Source organism: Thrips palmi, unplaced genomic scaffold, assembly GCF_012932325.1.
Source record: "Thrips palmi isolate BJ-2018 unplaced genomic scaffold, TpBJ-2018v1 HiC_scaffold_15, whole genome shotgun sequence".
Classification (NCBI taxonomy): Eukaryota; Metazoa; Arthropoda; class Insecta; order Thysanoptera; family Thripidae; genus Thrips; species Thrips palmi.
This window is the reverse complement of record NW_023144624.1, coordinates 9,926,786-9,954,178: the sequence shown is the minus strand read 5'-3', so window position 1 is coordinate 9,954,178 and position 27,393 is coordinate 9,926,786. Positions and strand designations below refer to the sequence as shown.

At 53.6% G+C, this 27,393-nt stretch overlaps 4 protein-coding genes across 10 annotated transcripts in view; 3 read left to right on the top strand and 1 right to left on the bottom strand.

The window, feature by feature from the left end:
- Positions 1-4,879, top strand: part of LOC117641782 (sn1-specific diacylglycerol lipase alpha) — a 32,630-nt gene extending 27,751 nt beyond the window's left edge. For 5 of the 6 annotated variants that reach the window (XM_034379408.1, XM_034379407.1, XM_034379409.1 and 2 more), the window contains one exon: positions 1,278-4,879. In XM_034379408.1, the coding sequence (XP_034235299.1) occupies positions 1,278-2,690 (1,413 nt within the window). In that variant the 3' untranslated portion in view covers positions 2,691-4,879. Of the gene's footprint in view, positions 1-509; positions 688-1,277 lie in introns of all 6 variants that reach the window. The other variant, XR_004587501.1, reaches the window with a different exon arrangement.
- Positions 4,880-4,946: 67 nt separating this feature from the next.
- On the bottom strand, positions 4,947-10,554 carry LOC117641788 (acidic repeat-containing protein). The gene is made up of 5 exons (XM_034379417.1): positions 10,414-10,554; positions 9,995-10,052; positions 7,529-7,600; positions 6,747-7,066; positions 4,947-6,578 (listed from the first exon to the last, which is right to left on the bottom strand). The coding sequence occupies exons 1-5, from the start codon at positions 10,525-10,527 to the stop codon at positions 6,204-6,206; spliced, it is 939 nt and encodes a 312-aa protein (XP_034235308.1). The 5' UTR covers positions 10,528-10,554; the 3' UTR covers positions 4,947-6,203.
- A 6,939-nt stretch (positions 10,555-17,493) lies between these two features.
- Positions 17,494-22,723, top strand: LOC117641785 (elongation factor 1-alpha 2). 2 transcript variants are annotated; one of them, XM_034379414.1, is made up of 7 exons: positions 17,494-17,596; positions 19,443-19,808; positions 19,954-20,121; positions 20,200-20,460; positions 20,543-20,939; positions 21,032-21,198; positions 21,328-22,723. In XM_034379414.1, the coding sequence occupies exons 2-7, from the start codon at positions 19,485-19,487 to the stop codon at positions 21,397-21,399; spliced, it is 1,389 nt and encodes a 462-aa protein (XP_034235305.1). In that variant the 5' UTR covers positions 17,494-17,596; positions 19,443-19,484; the 3' UTR covers positions 21,400-22,723. The 2 variants fall into 2 exon arrangements, with proteins under 2 accessions (XP_034235305.1, XP_034235303.1); XM_034379412.1 differs by having other exon boundaries at positions 17,547-17,666.
- A 249-nt stretch (positions 22,724-22,972) lies between these two features.
- On the top strand, positions 22,973-27,382 carry LOC117641784 (elongation factor 1-alpha 2-like). Its single transcript, XM_034379411.1, has 5 exons — positions 22,973-23,130; positions 25,123-25,472; positions 25,580-26,405; positions 26,586-26,752; positions 26,874-27,382. The coding sequence occupies exons 2-5, from the start codon at positions 25,149-25,151 to the stop codon at positions 26,943-26,945; spliced, it is 1,389 nt and encodes a 462-aa protein (XP_034235302.1). The 5' UTR covers positions 22,973-23,130; positions 25,123-25,148; the 3' UTR covers positions 26,946-27,382.
- Positions 27,383-27,393: the final 11 nt, after the last annotated feature.

Sequence of the window (27,393 nt, the reverse complement as noted above, 5' to 3'; positions counted from 1 at the left end):
ATTTTAATATTCCAGACATTGCTCATGTTCTGATTTGTTTCTAAGGGTGTCTGTATTTTGTGTCCCTGTTCACTACAAATCCTCACTTTATAAACCTCTGCTGTACTGGTTCTTATTCTTGTATTTGTCTCATTGTTAGTAGGCACCTCTTCTTTACTTAACTGTATTGCAGGAATTGTGATCAGTGATCTATTAAAACAGCAAGAGCTTTAAGCATGTTATTTTTTTTATTTTATTTTTGTTCTAGGGATGTGGGGTTTTAGACCGCTGTAGTTCTGCATTCATCAATTTCATGTCATTACTAATTGTTGCATGCTTATTCTGGGTCGGACAGACCTCCTTGAAACCGTAATGCATCAATAACCATGGTACTGTAGGTTCATTAGTGAGTCCTTGGGCACCCCGTTTTATTTGTTGATTTTGCTAAATTTTTTCTTTTTTTGTTGTTGTTGTGTGAGCTATTATTTTTGTACAATAGCATTGTGTGTGTTTGTTTTTTTTTTTGCTAGGTACTTGAAGTCTACCTTACGTGTAATTCGAATGAAAATCCCCTCTCAACCCCTGACGACCTTACCACCGACTCATCAATTGGTGCAGTTGGTGACACGGCCATAGATCATTTGTTATCCGCTGGCCCAAGTGGGAACACTGCCTAGTTATGACCCTTTCTTAGAATTTACCTATTTGGTAAGTAAAGTAAAATAACACCCTTCAAAATATTGAGTAAACTTTACCAACATCCACATTGTTCTGAAAGTCTGCTTAAAATATCCAAGTATTTGTGGGTGCTTTACTCAGTGCATTTACAAGAGAATTCCAATACTTAGTGCAAAACCTCACTCCCATGTCAGTCGATGCCACAGTTTAGCAGCCTGCTTCAGTAGCATTTTGTAGTGTGACTTAGATGTGTAGTGAGTGACTAACCACTAGTGGTACTTCTCATCATGTTCATACTGTATCTGCAGTATTAATTTTATTTTCTTTATTTTGTGCAATTGTATTGCTTTTGTGCATTTCAAAAAGCACTTATTATTATTTTTCTGCCACCCACAAAATTTAACTAGACTTATTATCTTGTATGCATCTTCAAATCATTGATTGTTATGTTGGACCACGTTTTTGCTTTTCAAAAAAGGAAATATTTTAAATACCTTAACAATTTTATCGTAATTATATCAGTTAACACCCCAAACCACTGCACTATGAAGAGAGAATCTGTCCTAATCTATAGTGTTATTGTCTTTTCTTGATATTGACTGTGTGTTTGTATCTTCCAGGTTATAACATCTGTTGGTCCCGCCAAGCCTCAACGAACAGTTTCAACAATTACCACATCCCCCACTTCTGGGATTGGAACACTTTTGGATTCTGAACGTTGCCATCTCCTTACTGCAGGCAGCACTAATCTTGGTTCCCCCAAGGCTCCAACTCCTCCACACCGCCTACTATTGGAAACAAGTTTCACATCATTGCAAAGCCCTTGTACTGAGGTTCGCCATGTTACTGGCAGTATCAACTCATCGAATGGCAGCCAAGCAAGATTAACGTCCTCCTCTACGGGAGGTTTCAAGTGGTCAGCTGGACCTCCTGTCCAGACTCCACCTGCTGCGCTCAGTGGCATCCCATGGGAGTATTCATCATCTGTGGAAGGTAGACTAACCAGTCGTCCTTCAAGCAGTGGGCATGGAACTGGGAGCCAAAAGAAAATAGATTTAATTCATGACGACTGGTTTGGGCTAGCTCCATTAGCCACCCCAGAAAGTTTATCTGAAGTTTCCAGTATAAGCTCTCGCACAAGCAGTGTTCACATTGATCGTAATAAGGAATACTTCTCTATTTGTGGTCGAGCTAAACTTGGAGCAAGTGGTAATCAGGATGTGGTCCTAGTTCAAGGACCTGGAGAAAGCCCTGCCTTTCCTGTCCTCCTTCACTCTAGCCCTCGCACACCCCGAGTGTTGCGTAGGACTCCCAAAATTAATGGAAATCTGTCTACTGCTGCAGAAGATGCGAGCAGCAATCTGAAGTTTGCTATGACAAATATAAATCTTGCCTCTATAGCTGTGCGTAGGAATTTGCCTGTTCCTCTAGAAGACTCAAATACACTCACAAATTCTTCGGAAGATGAAGATGTTAGTTTGGAATCATTTTCTGGCAATAGACCTTTAAATCGTCCTAGTGATGTAGATTTACCTCTTAGAAGACCATCACCACTCTCAAGGGTTGTTGACCAGGGTAGTTTAGATTGCTCTGAAGTAGACTGCCAGCCTCTTTCCCCTTGTCAGGAACAAGTTACACCTAATGAGAATGTCCCCATAAACTGCCAAGAACAATTAGCTGCTGAACGAACAAATAGCATTAATTTAGGAAGTCATAAGGGGCCTATTTGTCAAATGTCAGCCGACTCTGGAAACTACCAATGTGGCACTGAAAGTCTGGCTACTAGTGAATGCTCTGGTGATTCACTTTGTGGACCTTGGAGTACTCATCGGCAGACGTGTTCAGAGGGTATTAGTTCTATATCACCTCCAGCTAGTGCTAGCGGTGCTAGAAGTATTGTGCCTGATGCTCTTCCACTTTTAAAAAATATAGGAGTAACTGGTACTGGGGACAATGAGTCAGTTTCTTCCTTTCTTCCTTGTCAAAATTCATATCCTTCTACCCCAGTCAACAAACGGGAAAGTAGTGTTTAGATCTTTTCTGTATAGTAATTCTAGCTGGCTCCAATCCTATGTCCTAAATCAATAGTTTGTTGATAAAAAATAGCATTTCACTTACAAGATGTCTGAAACTAAACCTGCTTCATACATAAACTTGTGACAATAAAGATGCTTCCTACTATTATTTTCCTCCAAAATTTAAATTGTTAACTCCATTAGAAGGCAGCTAGAAGCAGAGCAAATCAAATAAAATGAATGTCTAAAGAAAAAAATGAATGGGATCAAGACTGTTATAATCAAAAGCTGTTACAAATTATTGTTTGTAATTTTAAAGTGAGAAAAGATGTGGTACTTCCTATAAATTTAGGTAGGTTTCCAGCTTAGTTTAAGTATTGTAGCTAAGGTATTTAAGAGATGCCAAATTACAAACTGTGTTTAAAGCTATTGAGCAAAGGGGCTGATACTGTGTTCATACTGGTAGTGTTGTCACCCTGTTAATTGCTGATGCTGAGTAAATTCTGCCTCTAAGCATCACAGGTTTAATGTAAATGTTCCAATTATTAGTCTATTATTTCTGTGCTGAAGCGACTCGAAGATTGGAATCTGTCCAGAGGTATATAAGTAAAAGTACGTATATTCTGATTGTCCATGTATTTCTCAGGTGCTTTTGAGACCAAGTTTTCCAACGAGCCACTTAACTTAGACTGACACAATTTTTCGAGGTCATTATGCCATGAGATTTAAGAGCTGCCTTCAATGTTGAACCTCATGGAGACCAATAGTTTCTAGTATTTTCATTCATACTTATGCTGTTATTTTGTAGTTACTTTTTAGCTCACTGACTAGCAATATTAAACTCTATCCCATCTAAATGCAATTAATGTAGTCATAAATTTTTAAAAATTCAAAACTGAATTATTTTTCTTGTTTTCATTAACTTTTGTTAGGATGGTGTCTTGTGCTGGTACTAATAATGTGCCACAGAGTTTACCTTTTTTTTATTTTTGTAAAAGTAAAATGTATTACTAGAGAAATTAAGAATATAACATAACTTCAGTAAGGTTGGTGATGTGGAACACACATTGGATTAACTGTGTAATGAGTGCATGAGTAGTAGTCCTCTTACTAATGTTAGAACGGAACATTTGGAGTGCACACAACTTGAGCTTTGGATTTCCTTACTAAGATTCATCGCAATCTTTCTCTCTCGTAATGTTTAGTGATTGTTTGAACTTGCTCGCCTATCAGGCAAACCTACAGCTTGGATACTTACCCATCAAGTAGGGTGTTATCAAGTCACTTCTTGCTTTTATTTGCGTTTTTATAATTCTCTTCATACTGCACCTTTCGGCTCCCAGCCATTGGTCTTGCCCTCAATTTCCTATTAGGTGTTAAGTTTTAACTGATGGCTCTACTCAGGGATGACTTTGGCTTTGTTCTTGTTTGCCTGTAGTCTGTTAGAAGTAGTGTTTCCATCAGTGGCTATCTTGTGACACAATTGACATTCCCTTGTTGTTCCAGCAAGGTGTTTGCCTTAATTGGATGGTGTACTTGTAATGATCGGTGTATGCATGTGATTTTTGTGAGGTGTAGCTATGTTGAACTTCACATTTGTATCTTATCTTTGTTAGGGCTAATATTGTGTCTACTGTAAAGTAGGCCGATTTTCTGTGATTCCTTAGTAAGCTAAGTAGGTAAACGCTCATGCTTTGCTATAATGTGAAAGTGTTCTACAAGTAGGATCAAAACCAGCCTTAAATTTTGTAAATTTTTTTTATCAGTAATTTTTAGATATTTTCGTCTTGTTATCAGGGCATATCTTTGGAAATAAATCTTGTTTGTATCTATGTTGAAGTAATAGAACTTAACTAACCGATTGTTAAATCTTATCCAAATTGTGGTTTGGTTTAATTTTAACTGGTTGTATGCTTTGTATTGTTGTCAAAGAGTCCAATTTTGTACTTGTGACAATACTTTCACATCGCTCAAAGCTAAAGCATGATTGTTAGATCCATGCAATGAGCTATTTGGATGACCCATTATTGGCATGCACTATGAATTGGACAATTTTGCTCTGTTATTTTGTGTGCTTTGGTAAGGTCTTCAAAATACTAAAGGGTATTTTATGTTTGTGATAATAGAGTCCAGTTTATATAGTGCCAGTCAATAATGTTCTTTGAGATCTCATGTATTGAAATATATAAAGCAAAGTTTATCATTTACATTGGCTATCCATTTGTTTTCTCCCTTACTTACCATTCTAAGCAAGTACAAAAATTGCTATGTTAGTTAGTTTGAAGTAATTAATTTATTGTGTAAGAATGATCCTAGAACAAAAATTTCAACTAGGACATTACAAAGCACATGATATGGTGTGCTGAAATGCACATTAAATTCTATAAAAACTGCTTCAGATGATAATGCTAGGCCAAAACCTCCATTGTTTTAAAACCCAGAAAAATTAAAACTGACACAAAAAAAAACTCTGCTCAGGCCAAGACATGAGATACAAGGTTCAATGATCAAATCCTCAAAAGAAGTATTTTACAGTGATACCTAAGTGGTCCAATGAAACTAAGTAAATCAGTCAAATTAAAGTTAACGATAACAATCTAATACAAACATCTCAGTCTTCACACAACATCTCAAGCACATCTCATCTGCAGTTACAAATGTTACAAAACAAACTACAGAACTAGTAGAAATAGTGAAAACTTTTTTAAAAAAGCAACCAAAACAAACATGATAACACTCTTTTTGACTGCAGGTAAAAATTGCCTGATAATTTTACAAAGTAAAACCCAAGTTTCCTCTACACTAGTGCAGAACTTACATCTACTCTCTAAGTTTGTGAGAAATCTTGAAGAAAAATTTCTGCTTCCTATTAGTATAATTCTGAAAGAGTTCTCTGAAGTTGCAGATCACATGTTCGACATTCAAACTTTTATATCTAATTAGAAAAATACAATGATACACCTTCTCTCTGATTATGGGAGAGATTCTTATGTGTAGTATACGTCACCATCTACATTTGAATGAAACACTAACACTAAAGAAGTCTCATGCTAAACAGACCAGGACACCTAGTTTCTGAGTTCACTATAACTCCAGTGATAATCATTCTCGTACAAGTGTATATGCCTACCGTCAGTCTAAAACATTTCACGCTGCCCACAGCAAGCATTTGTATCATTCTCCCTCTCCTCCCACTAAACCATCATGCTGATGTGAAACCCCATTTTCTACTGGTTAAAATGATGTTGGATGTCAAAAATTTGAAGAACGAGTGCAATAATCACAGCATTTCTCTGATTTACCCTTTGTTATTATAGGCTGATTTATTAGCACTTTTTAAACCTATTTAATGAGAAAATCGCGCTAACTAGTCGATATATAATGGAAAGAAAGTGAGGATTATTAGTTAGAGCCAGTGAAATTATGTAATAAATCACAATTTTCGATTGAATTTTACGATTCACAAACAGTGTGCTCTCGACTAGGTTTCGAAACTATGCGAAACTCGACAGAAACCCGCTTGGCTTCAATTCATATTACCAAAAAAGCATTTTTAAAAATTTGCTCTCGATTTGATTTTTGGGAAAGACTAGCACCGAGAGTGATTGATGCGGATGCCTCGTGCTCATCGCCGGCCGGCCAGGCTAGCCAGGCCCGCGCGGGCTGGCGACGCCTTGGGCGACGCAGGCACCATGGCGCGGGCAGCATGGCGGCGGGCAGCACGCGGGCGCGGAGCTCCGTGACGAGCTGCTGGGAGACCGGCTCCGTCGGGGACTCGGAGTCTGAGCAGCGAGCCGCCGTCCCGGTGGTCCCGGTCGCGGGGGCCGTCAGGGTCAGCTTGTTGACTTTGTTGGCCAGCTGGGCGTCGTGCGAGTCGTACGGCACGTACGGCACCTGCAGGTGTTCCTGCGCAAGGGAAAGGGGCGGACAGGTGGATTAGCAGAGGCGCTTTCCGCGGGCCACGCTAGAGGCCCACAGGGGCGGGTAGGCAGGCCCGCACGACGCGCCGGTCGTCCGGGTGCCTGCCCGGTACTTGACAGGCGCTCGGCCTGCCTTTGACTGGCTATCGCTGACCTGGTTGCCGTTCTCCACGTCCTCGTTGTCGTTGGCCATGCCCGTCGTGTCGGTGGAGTCGGCGGGGTCGGCCTCCTCGTCCTCCAGGCTCGAGTACGACGCCGTGGTGCCGTCCGTGTCGCCGTACTCCACCGACGAGTTGTCGTTGTGCTCCTGGCCGCGCCGCGGCTCCAGCCCGTCATCCTCGTCGTCCCCGTCGTCCTCGTCCTCGCTGAGGTCGCTGCTGGAGTCCTCGTCGTCGGAGCCGCTGCCCGTGAGACTGCCGCTGCCGCCGCTGCTGCTGTCGTCCTCGCTGTCAGTCCTCGCCTCGTCAATCGTGCCTGGAACAAGTGTCCAGTGTGGCGGCACCGCGCGGTACGGTTCGACAGATCGCCCCCCTGGAGCGCCCCTCCAGTGCCCTGCCGGCCCTGCCGGCCCTGCCAGCCCCACTAGGCACTAGGCCGTAGCCTCGAGTCGAGTACCGCTCGATAACTGCTCCAAATCCTGCAGGATGGTCCCACGGCGGCGCTCCGCGTTGCTCTCTGGGTATGAGGCCTCCTCCTCCTCCTCCTCCCCTCCCCCACCCCCTCCGCCCTTTCCGCCTCGTCGCGCCGTTGCCGCCGTTGTGCAGCATTCCTCGATTTCTCTTTGCCACGCCGCCACGCCGCGGAGAAGGTCAAATGGCATTTGCTCGAAATTAGGTTACGAACCGTGCTCGTTGGAACAGGCCATCCGCACGGCTGCACCCCGCCGCCTTCCTCTCTCTCTCTTTCTACCAATAGCGCTCACTGATTACTACTCACTCTGCACCAGCTTCTCGACGATCAGCGGGTAGAACTCCCGGGCCGTCCTGTTGTTGGGCTCGTACTGCAGGACTGCAACAAAGAGTGCTGTGAGCCGTGAGCCGCGCCGTGCCACCGTTGCATAGTGCCCCTCTCTGTGTCTCTGTCTCCGTCTCTTTCGGGAGCGCGAAGGATTGTGCCGGGTCTCCTGCAGGCCTTTGGTCTTGATTGCCTTCAAGGAGAGGAGTGTCTACAGCGCGACGGTGCAAGAGGCGCGCCGGAACTCTGCCTCCATTTGCAGTCGAAAGGGACGACCGAAACACGGAAAGCGACTCTGGCCCCGCGACGCTTGTTTGAAGCCTTCGCGCTTTGTTCTCCACTGCCGGGCTGCTCCGTATCCACCCCCAAGACCGAACACCGAAGACCGCCTTTAGGCGAAACGTGAAACCGAGGCCGAAAGCGTGGGCCGCTCTTACTGGCAGCCTCGCCGAGCTCGAGCTCGCGGGTCAGGTACGACCCCGCCACGTGACGAGACGAGACGGTGGTGGCCCGCTGAGGGGCCGAACCTGGCCGAAGCGCTTCGCGTGACGAACTGCCGTGAGATGCTGAAGGCTGCAGTACGTGCCGCGGCGGGCTGGCGGGGCTTTGCAACACGGTATGCACTCCACAAGTGGGCCAGGCAGCCCCCAGCTGCATAACAGGTGCCACACTGATGTTTGCCATTTGGTTCCCGCACGCGGTGCACCGACCGACGCCTGGAAGACTCACTACCCGCGGGGCCCGCCCCCGCCGCCCTTGGTTCAAATGCCGCAGGGCTGCGGTTCGCCTCCCCCCTCGCACCGCCTCGCGCGCTGCGAGATCTACCGGGTCCTCCCATAAATCTCTCTCCTTGGCCGGGCGTGGCGGTGCCAGGCGCAGCGGCGTCTTAAGCAGGCCCTGCCGCGGCCGCGGTCGTGGCGTATCACTTTCGGCGCTCTTTCTCTCTCGCACTCATGGGGCGTCCCGTATGGGTGCGAGAGAGACGGAGCGACAAAACGCTTGTCCGAAATGGCGCTGGTGGCGGCCGCGCGTGGCCGAGACCGTGCTGCGTTTCGCGGCCCTGCTTCTCTGGGCGAATCTCTGCGCACACTCGCGGCCAGCACACCGTATTTCCCTGGGGGAACTGCGTGGCTGCCACCGCCTGCCACTCAGGACTCGAGGTCAGGCAGGGTCAACAACGAGGCGCTGCCGTGCAGCCTGCGTGCAGTGGCGTGCGCAGAAATTTTGAAAGGGGGGGGTCGGGCCATGCTTTTTGCCTACTTACATGGGGAAAGTACCGCAATTTGCCTACCTTCCAGGCGGCTGTCTAGTGGCCAAAGGGGGGGGGTCATGACACCCCCCCCCCCCCTGCGCACGCCACTGCCTGCGTGGACCAGCCACGCCAGCACTGACAGCGCGGCTTTGGAGGGACTGGCCCCATCCTCCATTTGCATTGATTGCCCGGGCCATGCATGCCATGCATGCGGAGGCCGCCACTCTCCCAGCGCCCCGCCAACCGCTGTCGAATCAGCGAATCAGCGCGACGGGCTGTCGGGCAGACACTGCAAAATGAAACGGCCCCGCCACAAAGCGGCCGAGCCAGACAGAGCCAGAGGGAGAGACTGGAGGTGCAGGAAGGGCTGCCCGCCGTTTGCCCTGGAGTCCAGCCAGAGCCACCCGTCGATCCATCCGCCGTCGGCCAGTCCAGCCAGTCGGACTCCAGACTCCAGCCGGACGGCCGGGCGGCCGGGCCGGCGTTGGCTGGTGGCCGAGGTGGCGCTGCCTCGCTGCCTCGCTGCCCGTATGGCGGGCATTTGGCGCAGTTAATGGGGTTATCCGCTGTCGCTCCCCCCGGCTTTCGTTCCATTACTCCAGGCCCAGAGTCCCCGGACGGCCCCGGCCCGCAGGCCCCGGGGCATCGCAGCGCCATAAATAGATTCAAGCGGAGAAATATGCGCCGATGTGCCATTGCCATGTGCCATGTGGGTTGCGGCTCGGCCGGGCCGGGCCGGGGTCAGGAAGTCTCGCATGGAACTGGGGCATCCCGCGTCGTCCCGCCCCACCGCCCGCTGCTTCCGCTACTTCCGCCCTGGGAGGGAGACACAGCTGGGGCCGCGCAGTGCCGCGCGGGGCCTGGGCTCCGGGCTCCGGGCTTGAAGCGCCGTGCGGGTAGGCAACCGCCGTCGAGCAGCACACCCACGGCCTGCGGGTGCCTACCCGCACGGCGCTTTGGCCACGCCACGCCACGCCACGCCCACAGACTGTTGCATGTAAAGCTGGCGATATTGGCCCGGGCCGGCCGTTTGAAAGGCGACGCACGTCCCCAGGGCTGGCCGGGCGCTGCGGGGCGAGGCAGGGGACAGCAGCCCCCGCCCCCGCCCCCGCCCCGCCACGTCGCCAATCAGGGACACTTTTCCGCCCTGTGGCCGCGCGCCCCGCCCTGCACCGCCACGCCGAGGGGACACTTACTCAGCTTGCAGTACTTGAGCGCCGTCGGGTAGTCCTTCCCCATGATGGCCGACAGGAACTGAAACAGGAAGGAAAGGAGATTAAGGAGGTCGCACTGCGAAATTCTGGCTGAAAGTGGGGCGGCGGCTCGGACTTGAGGAGCTTCGCTGTCTCTGGCTGGCTGAAAGGGGGAGGGGGAGGGGGCGGCGTGATGGGCAGCGAGTGGAGGCGACAACGGCTTTGCTGGCCTCGCCGGCCTTGCTGGCCTCGCCGAGACGCAGCCGTAAAAATGGTGAAAGGAAGAAAGGGAGGGAGGAGCGAAGATGCGAGACGTGATCGAGATGCGGATGCGAGCCAGCAACTGCAGTTCGAGCGAAGCAGCGAAGCTCACTCACGTACGGCCCAACAAGAAGAAACGGCAGCTCCCCGTCTCAACTTACCTCCGCGAGGAACTCGGTGGGCGCAGAGATGGACTCGTCGGCGTCCGTGTAGTCGCTGACCTCCTCCTCCTCCACGGCCGGCGCCCCCGCCCCCAGGGGCCCCGCGGCGTGCATGGGGCTGCCGCTGGGGCCGCTGGGGCTGCCGGGGTGTCCGAGGGGCGAGGCCGGCGCCGCGGCGGCGTTCTTGTGCAGCACGGCCTTCATGGCGGGGCGGCGGAGCAGGGCTTCCAGCAGCTAGCCCACCCTGTCGGCACAAAAACGCGCAGGTTAGGCCCCGCCGCGCTGCTCTCCACGTGCCGCCATGGCGACGGGGTGGGCGTGCACCGCGTGCACGTGGGCCTACACGTGCTGGCTGCGGGGCGGGGGTGGGACGGGCGGCACCGCGCGGGGGTGGGCCGTGGTGGCGTTGCCGTGGAGACGGCGAGCACTGCGAGGCCAGCTGTTGGAAGGTGCAACTGCCTCCCAGGGGGTATTCTTCCTCTCTGCCTACGCCATTCATGCCATTCATATCATCACAAAGTTAGCCAGTTGGCCCTCTGGCCCGCTCGGCGTGCGTGCCGTGCCTCCCCGTCGACGCCGCGTCGACGCCGAGGACAAGGACGGCACTTTGCTAATTCGGAATGGTGGCATGCATGACGTGCCCGACGACGGCCCGCAACAGGTGCAGATGGATAGAAAAGGCGAAAAGTACGGGCCGGGCGGATGGCGTGTCGTGACGACAGCCCATTTCTTCCAGGCAAACGATGGAAGCGTTGCCGGAGAGCGCATCAAGACTAGACGGCATGGCGACCCCGACGAGGTCGAGCCCTTGGAGCCCTCAGCCTTATCGCTTCAATGTCATCTGGCCTGGCCTTGCTTGCCATCCTGGTCGCGAAGCGCTTCGCCGCGAAGCCTGAGCGCCTCGCCTCGCCTCGCCCGGCCTCCTCTATCCAATAATGCTAATACGAGCAGCGAGAGACGGGCGAGCGAGCACCGCGCGCCCGCACCCCACGAGCCGAAGAGCGGGGCCCTGGGCCCGGGCTCGTTGTACCCGTTTTTGCGCGGGCGCCCCGTCCCGCCCCGCCGCGGGCCAGCGGACTGCGGTAGCTGCCGTGCAGCCAACCGGACAGCCCAGCGGCCCAGCGTGGCCCAGCGCTGCGGCAGGGATAGGGTTGGTAGCCGCGTGCAGCCTCTAGCACATAACGCGGGCACTCAGCGATGTCCTGGAATATTCCAGTGCGAGAACGTTGCTGCAAAAGACCGCGGCGGCCGCGTGCTTCACCCTTCACCCCTCAGCACTGCTGCAGTGGAGGCGCGGGGAGGTGCGGCGCCTTGCGCGGCGCGCTGGTGCATTCCTTGGTGACATTTCGGCGGAATGAGGCGAAGCGGCGAGCGCGACAGCGCGAACGCCCAACTTTCTGATGAGCGCCCATTGCGACGCCGCGACGCCGCGACGCCCAAGAAGGAAGTTGTCGGGTCAGCCGTGGCGGGACATGGTGGGACATGGTGGCGCGCTGCAGTCTCATTAAGCGGCGCCGTCACGGCCAGACAGCGAAGCGCCGGCCTTCCAAAACAAAACGAGAACGAAGCAAAAAGCGCTTTCTGCTGGAGATGGAAATTGTTTCCGCTGGCCACTGCGGTTCGCGCCCCGGCCCGCGGCAGGCCCCCATGAGGGACCGGCGCGGCCGGGGCGCTGTTTCAAGGTCACCTCGCCTCGCGGCCTCGCCACTCCACTGGCCGACTGTCTCTGTCTAGTCAGCCAGGTGCGTGCGCTGGCGACTGCCCGTGATGGCGAGTGACGCCGGGAAAAGCCCCAAACGACCCCCAAAATTATGGGGCAGCGGCGAAGCGGCGACCTCCATGAAAAAGCGCTCTCCGCTTTCCACCAACGGAACCGCGAGAAACAATTTTTTTGGCGGGACTCGCGCTGTGTCCGGAGGGAACGCGCGGCGCGGCAATGTCAGTGAAAAAGGAGGGCGGAAAAAAAAGAACGAGTTAGTGTACCGTTTGCCGTTGTTTGAGTTTCGCCCGGTGCGGGACAAAGCATACAAGGGAACCATGTCAGGACACTGGGAGAGGAGGGAGGGGGCTGCTGCACCGTGTGCCCGGGGGGCGTATGCAAACTCCGGCGCTGTGATGAATTCATAGTGCCGGAGTTTGCGCTGTGCCCTGCCTACCCAGCTGCCACCACAGCCACACCTCGACAGGGCCTCCGCGTGCCTACCTTCCTATGCATTGCGTCCCCCGCACAGGGAGAGGCAGTCTGTTCGAAATGGTTGGGCGTGTACGACCTCATAGGGCCCCTCGCCAGCCCACCCTACAGGGGGATGAGGGAAAGAGGGAAGTGGTTATAACAAAGGGACTGCCTGCGCGCGTTACTTTTCATACCGGAAGGGCTTGGTGGGTGATTACTTTGTCCGCGCCCCCTAGTCCCGCCCCCTGCGTGGCGCCCCCGCCGTTCCAGGGGTCGCCGCGGCGTGCATTCGAATTCAAAAGGCAGGGAGAAGCCTCTCGCGTGCGGATTGGTGGGGGCAGCCAATCAGCGTTTCCATTTCCCGTCGTTCCCCGACACTGTGCGTGTGTGCGATGTACGCAAAGGGCGTTGCGGGCCGTCCCCTCCCCTGGACGGCGCCTCGGGGGCCGCGGGGGCAATCAGGGGGCAACACGCCGCGGTCGTCGACCTCCCCCTCGGCTTGCTGCTTGGCTAGACGGGCTGGAGGCTAGACGCCCCCTGTGCTGCGTGCTGCCCCGTGCTGCCAGCCCTCTATAACGATCTGCCACGCGCACGCTTGCCTGCCCGCCGCTATTCATAATGGAGCGCTGCGCCGCTCCACCAAGTGCGCCGTCCAGGTGAGGCCGGCCGGCCCGCCCCATGGAATGCCACCCCGCGGCTGGTTGCGAACAGTCTCTGCCTCTCTCGCACCCCTTCGGGCGACGGGGCGCGCCGCGAGTGCGAGAGAGAGCAGAGCGACGGGAGCGCTGCCAGCAGAAAAAGGGCGCCCTGGAGGGCGGCGGCCTCGGAACGGAAGGTCCTTCGTTGAATCGTCGCTTCCACAGGGGGAGGCGTGGCGGGGGCGTAGCCAAACAAAGCCATCAGCCCCAGGGACGGCGCCGACGGCGGCCGGGCGAGAGGGCAAGCCCTGCCAAGCCCGGCACGAAAACACTGCCGGTGTTGGTTGCCTTCCTCGTCACAACGGGCGCGGGCGCGACCCTCAGCCAGCAAGGCTGCGAGTCACCTTGTCAGGTTTACTTCTTTCTTGGCTGGAGGCTGTACCTTCACCACAACGACGTTCAGGCCGTGCAGGCGCGGGCGCGACCCTCAGCCAGCAAGGCTGCGAGTCACCTTGTCAGGTTTACTTCTTTCTTGGCTGGAGGCTGTACCTTCACCACAACGACGTTCAGGCCGTGCAGGCGCGGCCGCGCGCCCGAAGCGTATCGACCAAACGTCCCAGTGATCCGAGCCTCCGGGCCCGCCGACGTCATCCGTCATCCGGCACGCATTTCAGAAGCACTGCGGACTGTTGTCGCTCTCTGTCCCTCTCGGACCTATATGGGACGCCCCACAGTGCGAGAGAGACAGAGGACGTGCCTGCCGAGCCAGATGGGTTGCCTGACTGCGAGGATGCCCGAGGCTTTGGAACTGGAAGTACGATGGGGTGCCTGCCTGTCGGGCGCTCGGCACACCACTCGTGGGCAGGCTCAGAGCCTCACTGGAAGAAAGGCCTCCTGCCTACTCCTGTCCCATGCCTCTCGCTCTCGTTCGGCCAGGGCAGTGCCCGTCCAGCCTGGGGCGACAAACTCGCCCATCCCCTGCAAAGTTTCTGCCGATTGAAAGTATTGAAAACTCGGCTACGAATAAAGAAGTTTCTTGAAGCCCCGCTTGCTTCGCACACTTTGCCGAAAAGTGTGGAATGGTTCTATCCGGCGGGTGTGCCCCACGAGGCGTGAGGCAGGGGAGGATGGACGTCACCCGCTTCTGTACCTCGGTCACATACTAGTATCGGCCGTGGCGCGGGGGCCGGGGCCATAGGCCGGGGCAAACCACGAGTACACGCGTGCTGCAGCGTCACGCCGCAACTCTGTGTCTATCCGTCCTCCCCTTCCTGAACACTGCACTAGCAGTGGCGTGTATTCATGTGGCCGGCCGACGCGCCCCTATGCCTCTACGCAGACTACTATTTGACCGCTGCCGCATACGTATTGTAGCCCGGCCTCGCAGTGCAGGCCCCGCAGGACTCATCCATTTCCGCCTTTCACTCAGCCTGGCGGCGTGCTGGCGGCCCTCAGGTCGCCGATCATAACAACCCCGGCCGGCTGCGGCACTTGTTCGGGCCCTGCGGTGCGGCCGTGCACTCCTAAAGGGCTCTGGGGCCCCGAAGGGCCCCAAAGGGACGGCGAAGGGCTTACATCACGGCGTCCTTGTGGTCCTTCCGGCTCCGCCGTGGCCCTCTACGCCGGCCGAGATGCAGGCTGTGCAGGCTGTGCTGGTCAAGGTGAAGGCTGCGGGGTCGCAGCTGCAGGCGTGCCGGGGGTCTCGGGGGCGCCGCGGAGGCCAAAGCTGGCCTTTATCAGCTGTTCTTGTTATCGTCGGCGGAGGGCGCGGGTCGCGGGCTGGGCGGAGACCAGGCGCCAGGCAGCAGCGCACCGTGCACCGTGCAGGACCGAGGTGTACGCCGCACTGCTCTGCCTGCGCCCCGCCCCACCCCGCCACCGTTCGAAAACAGCCCCTTGTTTGGGAGGGCGTCCTTGTCTGGCTGGGCGTCGAGGCGCGCGTGCGACGGAGACGAGCGGCGTGGAGCCTAGTGGAGCCTCCCCCAAGTGACCCCCCTTCGACGGGGACGCCACCTGGCGGGGGGTGCGGCAAGCAGCTGGGGCAACTCGCGCGCCGCTGCGCCGACGCCACCGCCATCTATCGTGGGGTGGAGGACGTAGCGTAGTGGGCCAGAGCCAGAGGACCGGCGGCGCCGGCGGCCTTAATGACCCCACTAATGGATTACTCTCCGAACGAGGAATCTACTGTTGGGGTCACACGTTCGGTTTGAGTCCCATTTAGCGACTCTGGAGCTCAAAAGCGTCTGGAATTTTGGCCGCCTCCACCGGTCTTCTGGCCCAGTGTGCGTCGCGCTGCCGAGGCGGCTCCATTTGTGGTGGCCGGCTTCGGATCTGACTGTACCGTCATTTGCCGGATGATCCAAAGGACGTGGATCCTGGCCGTGGGTCCGTGGGTCGTTCCCCGCTGCCCCGCCCAAGGGAAATTTTGCCACGCTGTCTCACGTGATGGGCGAAAGCCCATTTTAACAGTGTCCTCCCTGGAGGTGTGCGCAGACACCGGAGCCCTTTCCCTTTCTTCCAAAGAATTGTCCGGATTAGTCCGCGATTAGTCCGGGACAACCGGACGGCCTTTTCCTTGCGCGGGCAAGGCCCTTATAAGGGCAAGGCCGATGGGGAAACCAAAGACGACTTTCGCCAAAAATCCAGACCCCAAAGAATGCACACCAAAACGGCGGCCCTCGCGTGGATCGCAGCGCCCACCGCGCACATGGTAAACATGGTGTGCGCCAACACGTGTCCCCCCGCGTGCCCCGGCCTAGCCCCGGCCCCCCTCATTTTTCAGCTCGGCGTCGGGACGCCCCCTTGCGAGTGCGACAGAGACGGCACCACCGTCGCGACACCGGCGACGGCGCGCGGCGTCTCGGGACGGTCGCATTTATTTTTGACTGCGAACAAACGTTCACTGCGGTGCTGTACGCCGCGACGCCGCGGGGAGGGCGAGCATGACCCCTTGGCCGAGGCGAGCGCAGCACTCTCAAACAGCCGCGGCGTCGAAGTGGCCGTGAACACCGCCTTTGCCGGTTTCGGTCTTTCGATGCACCGCGTGATGAAATCGCAGCGAAAGCGACGATGTAGCGACACAGCGGGATTGTTTTGAGGTTTTAGGATTTACGACTAGGTCCTGGCAGCCCATCGCGGCGCACCGCGGCGCATTGCGCATGCGCGGGCCGGCCTCGCGGTCCTCGCGGTCCTCGCGGTCCTCGCGGTGCCTCGCGGGCTGCGTGCGAGGCGCGAGCGCGGCCGGGGGTGGCGCTGGCGGCGTTTGCCAAGCCGCCACCCTCGCGTCGAGCCACCCCTCTCGGACGCGGCCCCCGCGCCGTCGCAGTGCGCGCAGTGCCAGCCACCGCCAGGGCAGCCAGGGCCTTGGCCAGGCCGCCCAAGCCCGTGCTCAACTGAACAATGCTTTCGGCCCTGCCAACCTCGCCAAGCCTTTCGCCCTGTAACGCTGCCACCGCAAAGCACCGCGCCGTCGCTGCTAGTGCTATTATAGCAAGGTTGTTCCTTTGACAGCAACACACCGGAAAGCCGCGGGAAGGCAAGGCATGCCCTGCACGGGCCCATGAAGCATGAGGGCATGAGGTTGTTGGGTCGTCGAGGTTGGGGCGACGAAAGACACAACCAACAGCAGCAAGACGAGGGTGGCGTCCAACCTGTCACTGCCTTTCACCTGCCACTAAAAGCCGATCCGTTTTGCCCGTTTATGCTGCCGCCGTTACCGGCCGCTCGTAAACTCGAAACGCGGGACGGCGCCGCGCCCGTCACGGCGGCCGCGGCCTCCGCCTGCCTCCGCCCTCGCGACAATGCCGCAGGTGCCGGCCGCGCCACCGCGCAGTGCAGCAGCACCGCATTCGAACGCGGCGCGGGCGGCGCACGCGCAATCGAGGGGCCTATTCCTGGTCGCTGAATGGCTGTCCCGGCTGTCCCGATTCCGACAACTACCCCTCGTCGCGGTCGCGAAAAACGGAACCCCGCGGATCCGCCACGGCGGGCATTTTACGGGGAAATGAAGACGACGGGTGCATGGGGCGCGGCGAGATGCAGCCTCTCGACATCTCTATGGCCGGCAAAGAAGGCCTTGCTGGCCGTGGCGACGTCGGCTAGGGGCGCCGCCAGCTCCACCGGCGTCGGCAGCGCCGCGCAGCGCCGCCCGGGGGGCGTTCGGGGGGCGGCTGCCCGCGGCGCGGCGTCCTCGTTGCGCTGGTCGCGGCGCCGTGCGCTGGAGCGGGACGCCGAGCCCCCCGGGCGGCGCCTTCGAACGCAGCCCGGCGCCGTGCGACGCTTTGCTCGCTTTGCGCATGCGACGCCCCAGCCCCAGCCGCCCCAGCCCTCGGCCCTCGGCGTCGGTCTCTTTCAGCCAGGCCTCAGCCAGGAGGTGAGTGCGCTTGCAGCGAGCTTCAAGAAATCCGTTCGCCACCCGGTCCAACCTCGCCATCGGCCCGCAGGTACCGTTCCAGGCCGATCCGCGGCCCGTAGGCAATCTGTGGTGGTGATATTTGCGGCCGTTTTCGCCAAACGACCATCGTTTTACGACTTTTCGCTCGTCGGCGAGTCAGGGCGCTCGCGGTCCGGCCGGGCCGGGCGTGACGGCGAGGCCTATGCCACGTTCGAGCCGCGAGCCCAGCGCTCTGGATTCCTCGAGTCCCGTAGGCCGAGTCACAGGCCCCCGTTCCAGGAACCGCGGAGACCTAGTGCGAAATAGTAATCCGGGCGATGGGGATACCCTGGGTCTCTGGCCTGGGCCTGACGTGTCGGGGCCAGCGGCCGCCTGCCGCGTGGCGCTGCAGGCCGGGCGGGCAGGCCGGTTAGGCCGACTCCCTGGTACCGTTCGAAGGCGTTCAACGGGTGCTTGACCCGCTGGAGGCCCGGTTTGCGGTGTGGTGCACTCTTCGTTTTGACGGTGTTGTCCGCGTTGAGGCCGGTTGGCCGAGCAGGCCGAGCAGGGCGAACAGGGCCACCCCCCGCACGGGCGCACGGCCTGGTCCAATGGCCGCCCGGATCAATGCGGCGGTGGAGGGCCTCAGGCCGCTCGGGCCGCGGCCCCCTTCCGCCCTTAGGGTAGTGTAGTGCCGCCCTTGTGCGAGCTTAGGGTGGGTCGTTGCGCGGGGCAGGCTGTCCGGGACAGCGCGGCCTTGGTCCGGCCCGGCCTGAGGCCCGGCCACGGGGCCCAGCCGTCCCAGCCTACGACGCCGGTGACCTTGAGCGTTGTTCCGCGGCGTTTTGTTGGACCGGCCTATACTCCGCGGGGATACGCGACGCTCCGCAACGCTCCGCGGTCGCTGCTCCAGCACCTGCCTCCCTCGCGTCTCGCGGGGCCCCGCGGATGCTAGGAATTGAGGTTAGCGGCCCCTCGATCGCGCTGTCTTTGTCTGCCCCGTGGGCACGCCGCGGCTGGCACGCGCGCTGCGGGGGAGCGAGAGAGACGGCGAGAGTCAGGGCTCGCGGCCAACCCCCCGGCTACCCCCGGCCCGGCGCCCCGCCCGCAGTCCCACAACCCCCCGTGACCGCCGCGACGCCGCGGCGTGACGTGGCGCTCCGTGACGCGGCACGTCAGTGACGTCACGCCACGTGGCGGCGTCTCTGCATCACGGCACTGTTCGAATGTGAAATACCCGTGACTTCGTTCTTCGGGCTCAACTTCTGGTGCTTTCCTGTCCGCCAACGAGCTACGACGAGGCCAGACGCGAACCGGCCCTTTCGTGCAGTCCGACGGGACGGAAGGTTTCTCCCTAATTTCTGCCACCAATTTTAGAGCAGTAAAACAATAGTAAAGCTCGGATTTTCTTCGGTAATAACCGATATAAAGTCCGCAGAGGGGCAACTCGGTGCTCGTGAACTTCTTTATGGCCTGGGTCGTCCTGCTCCTTTGGCTCGCGGCCACGGCGGCCACCCGCGCTGCCATCATGGAGACAAGCCTTAGGCTGTGGGCTGCGTTCTAGAAGCCCCAGTCTCCCTCGCGCTCCGCGTGTCTTCCTGCACGTGGGCTAGAGACGAAATCTATTTCCGAACGCGTCGCTAGTCGCCGCACTGGCCGGCGCGGCGCCGGCTGCCCCAGCGCCGGGTCGCTGACCCAGACTCCCGGGCGGGTAGGCAACCCTTCGTACACCGCTGTCAGTTGGGTGGCGCTCCGCCACGCTCCGCCGGTTCCGTGGCATTCCCTTCGCGCGGAAACGTCCTTGAACGCAGACCTGGAATAACACTGTTTCTTTTTCTTCCCTCAGATATCTCGCCCGGTTGTTCAACGTCTTTGACCAACCTCCACCATGGGTAAGGAGAAGGTTCACATTAACATCGTCGTCATCGGCCATGTCGACTCCGGCAAGTCCACCACCACCGGGCACTTGATCTACAAGTGCGGTGGTATCGACAAGCGTACCATCGAGAAGTTCGAGAAGGAGGCTCAGGAGATGGGCAAGGGCTCCTTCAAGTACGCCTGGGTGCTGGACAAGCTCAAGGCCGAGCGTGAACGTGGTATCACCATCGACATTGCTCTGTGGAAGTTCGAGACCGCCAAGTATTACGTCACCATCATTGATGCCCCTGGGCACAGGGATTTCATCAAGAACATGATCACCGGTACATCCCAGGTAAGCGCCTTCCCTCTGTCCGACCCAATCGGATTGGAAGCTGGAGCTGGACAGCGAGTCCCTGAGTCGGTTGTCTCTGCCTCGCGGCCTCGCGCTGCTTGCCCGGCTTGCCCCTTGTTCATTGGTCTCTGCTTGCCCCTGCCAGGCCGACTGCGCCGTGCTCATTGTGGCTGCCGGTACCGGAGAATTCGAGGCGGGCATCTCGAAGAACGGACAGACGCGTGAGCACGCCCTGCTCGCCTTCACCTTGGGTGTGAAGCAGCTCATTGTGGGTGTCAACAAAATGGACTCAACTGAGCCACCCTTCAGTGAGGTGAGTACACTGCAAAGTCTTGCTTTCTTCTTTTGAAATTATCGCAGTGTATAATAACAAAATTTAATAATTTTCCAGCCTCGCTTTGAGGAAATTAAGAAGGAAGTGTCATCATACATTAAGAAGATTGGTTACAACCCTGCTGCTGTTGCCTTTGTACCCATTTCTGGCTGGCACGGAGACAACATGCTGGAGCCATCCGAGAAGATGCCCTGGTTCAAGGGGTGGGCTGTTGAGCGCAAGGAAGGCAAAGCTGAGGGAAAATGTCTGATTGAGGCTTTAGATGCTATCCTGCCTCCTAGCCGACCCACTGACAAGCCCCTTCGACTGCCCCTTCAGGTACGCTTGACATTTTATTTTCTGAAAGTTTATGATAAAATTAAAAATATTCTTAGTCATTAATTTGTTTGTTTTTTTTCAGGATGTGTACAAGATTGGTGGCATTGGTACTGTGCCCGTTGGACGAGTGGAAACTGGTGTTTTGAAACCAGGCACAGTTGTCACTTTTGCTCCAGCCAACATCACCACTGAAGTCAAATCAGTTGAGATGCATCACGAGGCTCTCACTGAGGCTGTTCCCGGTGACAATGTGGGATTCAACATCAAGAACGTGTCAGTCAAGGAGCTTCGTCGTGGCTATGTTGCGGGCGACTCCAAAAATGCCCCACCAAGAGGAGCCGCTGACTTCACTGCCCAGGTCATTGTCCTGAACCATCCTGGGCAGATCTCCAACGGCTATACCCCTGTGCTGGACTGCCACACTGCTCACATTGCCTGTAAATTTGCTGAGATTAAGGAGAAGTGTGACCGCCGTACTGGTAAGTAGAATAAATATTTTAAAAATTAACTAATGCCACATGTGAAAAATAGGCAGACCACACTTCTTATTTGCTTCTTATTTTCCATACAGGCAAAACCACTGAGGAAAATCCTAAGGCAATCAAATCTGGAGATGCTGCTATTATTGTACTCATCCCATCCAAACCCATGTGTGTTGAATCCTTCCAAGAATTCCCTCCACTTGGACGCTTTGCTGTACGAGACATGCGGCAAACTGTTGCTGTCGGTGTGATCAAGGTAAAACAAGATTTTTTTCATAATAATTCTCATTGAACTTTGAAGATTTATTTTACACAAGTCTTAATGTATCACACTGAAGATAAATCATTTTTAACATTATATCTTTTTTCCCCATTTTTTTTTCAGCAAGTGACATTTAAGGAGGCTACTTCTGGTAAGGTCACAAAGGCTGCAGAGAAGGCACAGAAGAAGAAATAACTAGGTGTGATAGGCTACAAGGCCTGTGAAATGGGTCCAGGGGGTGAGAGTGCTGCGCGGGTACAAATTTGGACTTCTGAAAAGACTCTGAGAGTGGTGTCAGAGTACACAGCACATATTACACAGCAACACGGCTTGAGTTTCTGTCACCTGCGCAGCATAGGTAAGGGGTTGTTACGGCATTGTTTTCATCGGAAAGAACTACGCCGGAAAAACTTCACAGTTCTTTAGCTCGGATGTCTTGAAATTGTTTCCATCTTTAAAAAAGATTAATTTGTTCTTTATGTCTCCTCTGTACGGGGAGTGGAAAGATTGTGTTTCAACGTTTCTAGATTGTGGTAGGGTAAAAATGGTAATTTGCACATGAGAGATATGACTTTCTTATCATAAGAGGGAAATATTTCTTTTTTTGGAATTACAATCGTATTGTATTGCAATGTATTACAAATGATGTATTGTAATTCACAAAATTCGTGGCAGATGACTAATTTACCATTTATCCTTGTTTTCATACCACTTTTACCCAAGTAGTTCACATTACAGTAGAGATGTGCTGAATAATCTTTTTGTAAAATATTTATTATTTTAGTTTGTTTCATATAATGATAGTTTTTTAATTATGTTAATGTTTCAAATTGTGGTGAGTTGATGATTTGTAACAAATCATGTAGGTTGAGATGCCGTGTTGCTCCAGTGCAAGGAAGTAGTTGGAACATGCCAAGTGTCATTATATTGAATCATACCCTCATGAACCGCCACCTGGCACTTTTTTCTTTTTTTGTTACCATACAATTCCATTAAACCAGAATTGATGAAAAAAAAATGTTATTGTTCTCTTTGTTGCCTTTGCTTCCTCTTAAATTTTTTTTTTCTTTCTAAAACCGTTATTTACACTGGCATGTTGTTTCTCAGTAGAATGTGGTGAAAATGATAAATGATGACGGCCCATGACTACTTCTTCTTTTTCTTTCAATTGTGACCATTAGACAACAATCTTTGTGTTTCTGTTTGGCTGAATCAGAGTTAATCGAACTTGCTTCACGAATCTATTTTGCCTAGCCTCATGCACGATGTAGAAAAATACAAAGTGCAAATTCAAATTACTTGCGTTAGTGTGCGTGATGAGGCGCGAAGCGTACTACAACGCTAAGCTCTGCTAACTTCCTGTCGGAATAACGTTGACGAAATTCATTGAAGACAACTCATAAGCTGCATTGATATTCATTCAATTGATTAAAACTAAAATTAGATTAAACTGTATTCAAAAAGAATCTATACTCCATTTAAAAATAATATCAATCTTTGATAAATGATGTTGCGACCAGTGCAGTCTTACCCCTTCAGCCAATTTTTTCACATCCGTCTGACAACCTAACGAAAATTGACTATCCGACCATGATTGGTATCGGTGAATAGAAAATCCTCGGAAAGTAAGTACATTTTTCATTTAAAGTATTCTTCTTGAGTGTGTAGATTGTATTGATTGGTTATTTATCATAACATTAGCTACGGCTCCAGTCAGTTTTCCAGCTATTCAAGGTTTGGTTGTTGGCAGTTTTGGAAACAGCGCTCAACAGGCGAGTTTTGGAACTACGGCCGCTCACGTGACCTTCATAAGAGAGGGGGCAGGACCCAGGCTCACCGCATTCGTCCGTCGCTTCATCCACTTCGTCGTGTGAGCTGACTTGTAGTAGTTCTCCGTGTCGGGAGCTACCAATTTAAACTCAAAAGGTGAGTTTCTTCGCCATGCGTGCCCCGAGTTTAGTGTGGAAACATCAGTGCAAGTGTTCATGAGACTCGTGTGCATCGCCAGGAGCCAGGATTTGTTAATATTCTTGTTAAATCTCAAGTTTTACAACTTAAACTCAGTGCCGCTTGAGGACGTCCACGTGGCAGTGGCTGGACATGCTGCTTTTGCTCCAAGTTCTTCTTTGATGTTGGAGTTTTTGATTATTCTGAGTTTTTATGTAGACAATGAGTCCAAGTGTCCACTTTTGAATTTAATTTGGCTGATTTGCCTGATGCGGCATGCCGTTGCCGCGTGGTGCAACCTGGCCGGCCTCGCCATCTTGTGATAGCATCGCTTTCTACCCGCTCGCGAGTCGAGCGTTTGTTTCTTTTATTAGAATATTTTTAAGTGTCCGCCAATTTATTTTCATTTCTGGTCTACTGGTGTTGCACAAGTGTCGGTGTAGTGAGTCATTCTTAGGCTAAAGTGCCGGGCGGTCTTTTCACATTTTGAGTGTCTAGGGTTATTTGTTGTGCCGTTCTTAATTTTCCGAGTGTGCCTGGAGTGCTCTTTTTATCCGGGGCTAGTGATTGACTTTGCGGGCTTCGTATTGTTTGCGTAAATTAATTTCGAGTGTACCATGTGGCACTGACCGTTAACTGGCACCGGACGAGGTCGCCATATTGGATCCTGGGAGTGGCGGGGCGGCCCGGCTTGGGCTTTGGGTTCCACTTGCCAGTTCGCTGTTAGATGTGACTTTCATTACCTTAATGTTTTTCTGTTCGCGTTTTTAATTTCGGTAAATTTTATTTCCCTCCGCGCTCTGTTAGTACCTGCTAGTTGAAAGCGACCAATGTCGTGTCGCTGGCCGGACACATGGCGTCTAACCTGGCGGCTTTGGTCGCGTCGTCTCGCGCTGCCCTTTGCGTTGGTGGCATTCTTTCGGTGCCGTCGCTCTCGGCGACTAGTGGGGTGCTGGCATTGCGTTTGCAGTGCCTTTTTCTCGCGTTGCTAGGTGCCGGCCGGCGTGCTTTGCCGGCATGGCTGCCAAGGTCAACTTGTAGGGGCTCGCGATGGGTTAGAATCGGGTCGCCCGGCCAGCTAGCTTGTTGCTGACTTGTCAAATTTTTGGGTTGCCACAGTCCAGCTTCATTTCAGTCTTGCATAGCTGTTAATGTCGTTATAACTGTGGGAGAGAGAAATCTGAGCGAGCTTTTTTTTGCAGCTGTTAATTGGCTGTTAAATTTAGCTTTAGAGACACTTAAATTATTATTTGGGCCATTCTCACAGCACTAGCTTCTAGGCAACAGTTGCTGTCGTTCTAGTCGTTCCCTAGCTGTAATATTAAAAAATGCATCGCTATAACTGGAGCTCGCTTTGGTCTCCCGTCATTGTAATGCATTGACACTCATTGCATTGTTATTTTGTCTTGTATTTATGCCACAGTCTTTGCCACTTATCAACCCGTATGGTTGATCGGTCCTTCCCATGACTGTGATATCAAGAGATGTTATACTAGTTGGGGACTCACTATTGAACTCCGATCATGATTGGCATCGACAGTCTAGATTTTTCTGTTTTGTATTAACTAGCTTTTCTTTCACCTTGCTCAGCATGCTGTTGCTGGCTTGTCATATTATTTTTCTTTGTTGGCGGGTCAAACCAGAGCAAGTTCTTTCGCGGTTGTCAAATTTACTTCGATGCTTCAATATATATGACTATTCTTACAGCACAAGCTTCTGGGCAACAGTTGTTGTTGTTCTAGTCGTTCCCTAGCTGTAAAATTAAATGATTTAACGCTATAACTGGACTCCACTTTGGTATCCAGTCACGAAATTATTTCTACAGTCATGCTTTCCTTCACTCAGTTATTGCTGTTGTTTTTATCATTGGTCTTCCTAAGACTAGTGTTCCAGCAATCTGTTCTAGCTTAAGCTCGCGTTTTTGCTCTTTCTCCTGCCTTTCTAACTGTTGTTTTGGTTTTTCTGTTGCAGTTCATCAGCAAACTTAATCGCTCACAATGGGTAAGGAGAAGGTTCACATTAACATCGTCGTCATCGGCCATGTCGACTCCGGCAAGTCCACCACCACCGGACACTTGATCTACAAGTGCGGTGGTATCGACAAGCGTACCATCGAGAAGTTCGAGAAGGAAGCTCAGGAGATGGGCAAGGGCTCCTTCAAGTACGCCTGGGTGCTGGACAAGCTCAAGGCCGAGCGTGAACGTGGTATCACCATCGACATTGCTCTGTGGAAGTTCGAGACCGCCAAGTATTACGTCACCATCATTGATGCCCCTGGCCACAGGGATTTCATCAAGAACATGATCACTGGTACTTCTCAGGTAAGTTTCGTTAATTGTGTTTCAAGTAATTATTTTCACCTGATGTTTCTTTTGTTTCTTAGTTTTTTCATTTCCTTTGCTTTAATGTTGCTTTTGTTTGCCAACAGGCTGACTGCGCTGTCCTGATCGTTGCTGCCGGTACTGGTGAATTCGAAGCCGGTATCTCCAAGAACGGCCAGACCCGCGAGCACGCTCTGCTTGCCTTCACCCTTGGTGTCAAGCAGCTGATCGTTGGTGTGAACAAGATGGACTCCACCGAGCCCCCCTTCAGCGAAGCTCGTTTCGAGGAAATCAAGAAGGAAGTCTCCTCCTACATCAAGAAGATCGGTTACAACCCCGCTGCTGTCGCCTTCGTGCCCATCTCCGGCTGGCACGGCGACAACATGTTGGAGCCCTCTGCCAAGATGGGCTGGTACAAGGGATGGGCTGTCGAGCGCAAGGAAGGCAAGGCTGACGGCAAGTGCCTGATTGAGGCTCTTGACGCCATCCTCCCCCCCAGCCGCCCCACAGACAAGGCCCTGCGTCTGCCCCTGCAGGACGTGTACAAGATTGGTGGTATTGGAACCGTCCCCGTCGGCCGTGTGGAGACTGGTCTCCTGAAGCCCGGTATGGTTGTCACCTTCGCCCCCGCCAACATCACCACTGAAGTCAAGTCTGTGGAGATGCACCACGAAGCCCTCGTCGAGGCTGTTCCCGGCGACAACGTCGGCTTCAACATCAAGAACGTCTCCGTCAAGGAACTTCGTCGTGGTTACGTCGCTGGTGACTCCAAGGCCAACCCCCCCAAGGGAGCTGCTGACTTCACCGCCCAGGTCATCGTGCTGAACCACCCTGGTCAGATCTCCAACGGCTACACCCCTGTGCTGGATTGCCACACCGCCCACATTGCCTGCAAGTTCTCCGAGATCAAGGAGAAGTGCGACCGTCGTACCGGTAAGCATCTATCTTTTCACGTGCTTGAGATTCTAGATTTGAAATGATGATACTCGCATGGCCATGCACCAATATGAATTTTATTGAATTGACCCCCTTATTCATCTGATGTCTTTGGTTTGACTTTTCGCAGTGTATTCTTGTATTTGCTGTTTCTTGACCACCCATCTTCTGTTACAGGCAAAACCACCGAGGAGAACCCTAAGGCCATCAAGTCTGGTGATGCTGCCATCGTCATCCTGGTGCCCTCCAAGCCCATGTGTGTCGAGTCCTTCCAGGAGTTCCCTCCCCTTGGTCGCTTCGCCGTCCGTGACATGAGACAGACCGTCGCTGTCGGTGTTATCAAGGTGAGTTTCTGTCTTAATCCAGAATTGGGAGTCATACGCCTCCCACTTGCTAGCTTACTTCAGTTTGTTGTACACCTGTTTGCCAGTGATCATACTTAAATGAGCCTTCTTATCTTTTCAGAGCGTGAACTTCAAGGATCCTTCCTCCGGCAAGGTCACCAAGGCTGCTGAGAAGGCCCAGAAGAAGAAATAACTAGGCGTGTTGGATGCAATCAAGTTCTGTGGACTGGCAACATCTCGGCACATCCAGTCCGTCACCTCTAAGCTGCCGCATACACACTTATTGTGGAAACGCCCTGTCAAAGGGGTCCTGAAACATTGTTTCCATCGTAAAGAGTTAAGGAGGAAAGCCTGGTGGTAGTTAACTTTGTGTTTATATTATCATGGAGATTATGTGATAGCCAAATTTTTTTTATTTTTTCAATGTTTTCACTTTGAGTGGTACTATTTATTAGGTGGTGTTGTAAGGTGAATGGGAGATTTTTTGATATGACAGACTCAAAGTTGCAACTTCAGGTATTCAAAATTTAGACTAGTTGACTTCCTAGGCTATATACCTTACCCATGTATGTATGAAGTCATGTGCGACTGGAGTTCATCCTTTGCCAATAAATGCTGATGACAACAAAATTTGATTTTTC

Bases quoted from the DNA above. Each gene is read 5' to 3' on its own strand.
- LOC117641788 (XM_034379417.1), bottom strand. From the start codon at position 10,527: ATGCACGCCGCGGGGCCCCTGGGGGCGGGGGCGCCGGCCGTGGAGGAG. The intron at 7,067-7,528 runs GTGAGTAGTAAT...CACTTGTTCCAG, and splicing joins CGTCGAGAAGCTGGTGCAGA to GCACGATTGACGAGGCGAGG. The intron at 6,579-6,746 runs GTCAGCGATAGC...TCCCTTGCGCAG, and splicing joins ACGTGGAGAACGGCAACCAG to GAACACCTGCAGGTGCCGTA.
- LOC117641785 (XM_034379414.1), top strand. From the start codon at position 19,485: ATGGGTAAGGAGAAGGTTCACATTAACATCGTCGTCATCGGCCATGTC. The intron at 19,809-19,953 runs GTAAGCGCCTTC...TGCCCCTGCCAG, and splicing joins TGATCACCGGTACATCCCAG to GCCGACTGCGCCGTGCTCAT. The intron at 21,199-21,327 runs GTAAAACAAGAT...TTTTTTTTTCAG, and splicing joins TTGCTGTCGGTGTGATCAAG to CAAGTGACATTTAAGGAGGC.
- LOC117641784 (XM_034379411.1), top strand. From the start codon at position 25,149: ATGGGTAAGGAGAAGGTTCACATTAACATCGTCGTCATCGGCCATGTC. The intron at 25,473-25,579 runs GTAAGTTTCGTT...GTTTGCCAACAG, and splicing joins TGATCACTGGTACTTCTCAG to GCTGACTGCGCTGTCCTGAT. The intron at 26,406-26,585 runs GTAAGCATCTAT...CTTCTGTTACAG, and splicing joins GAAGTGCGACCGTCGTACCG to GCAAAACCACCGAGGAGAAC.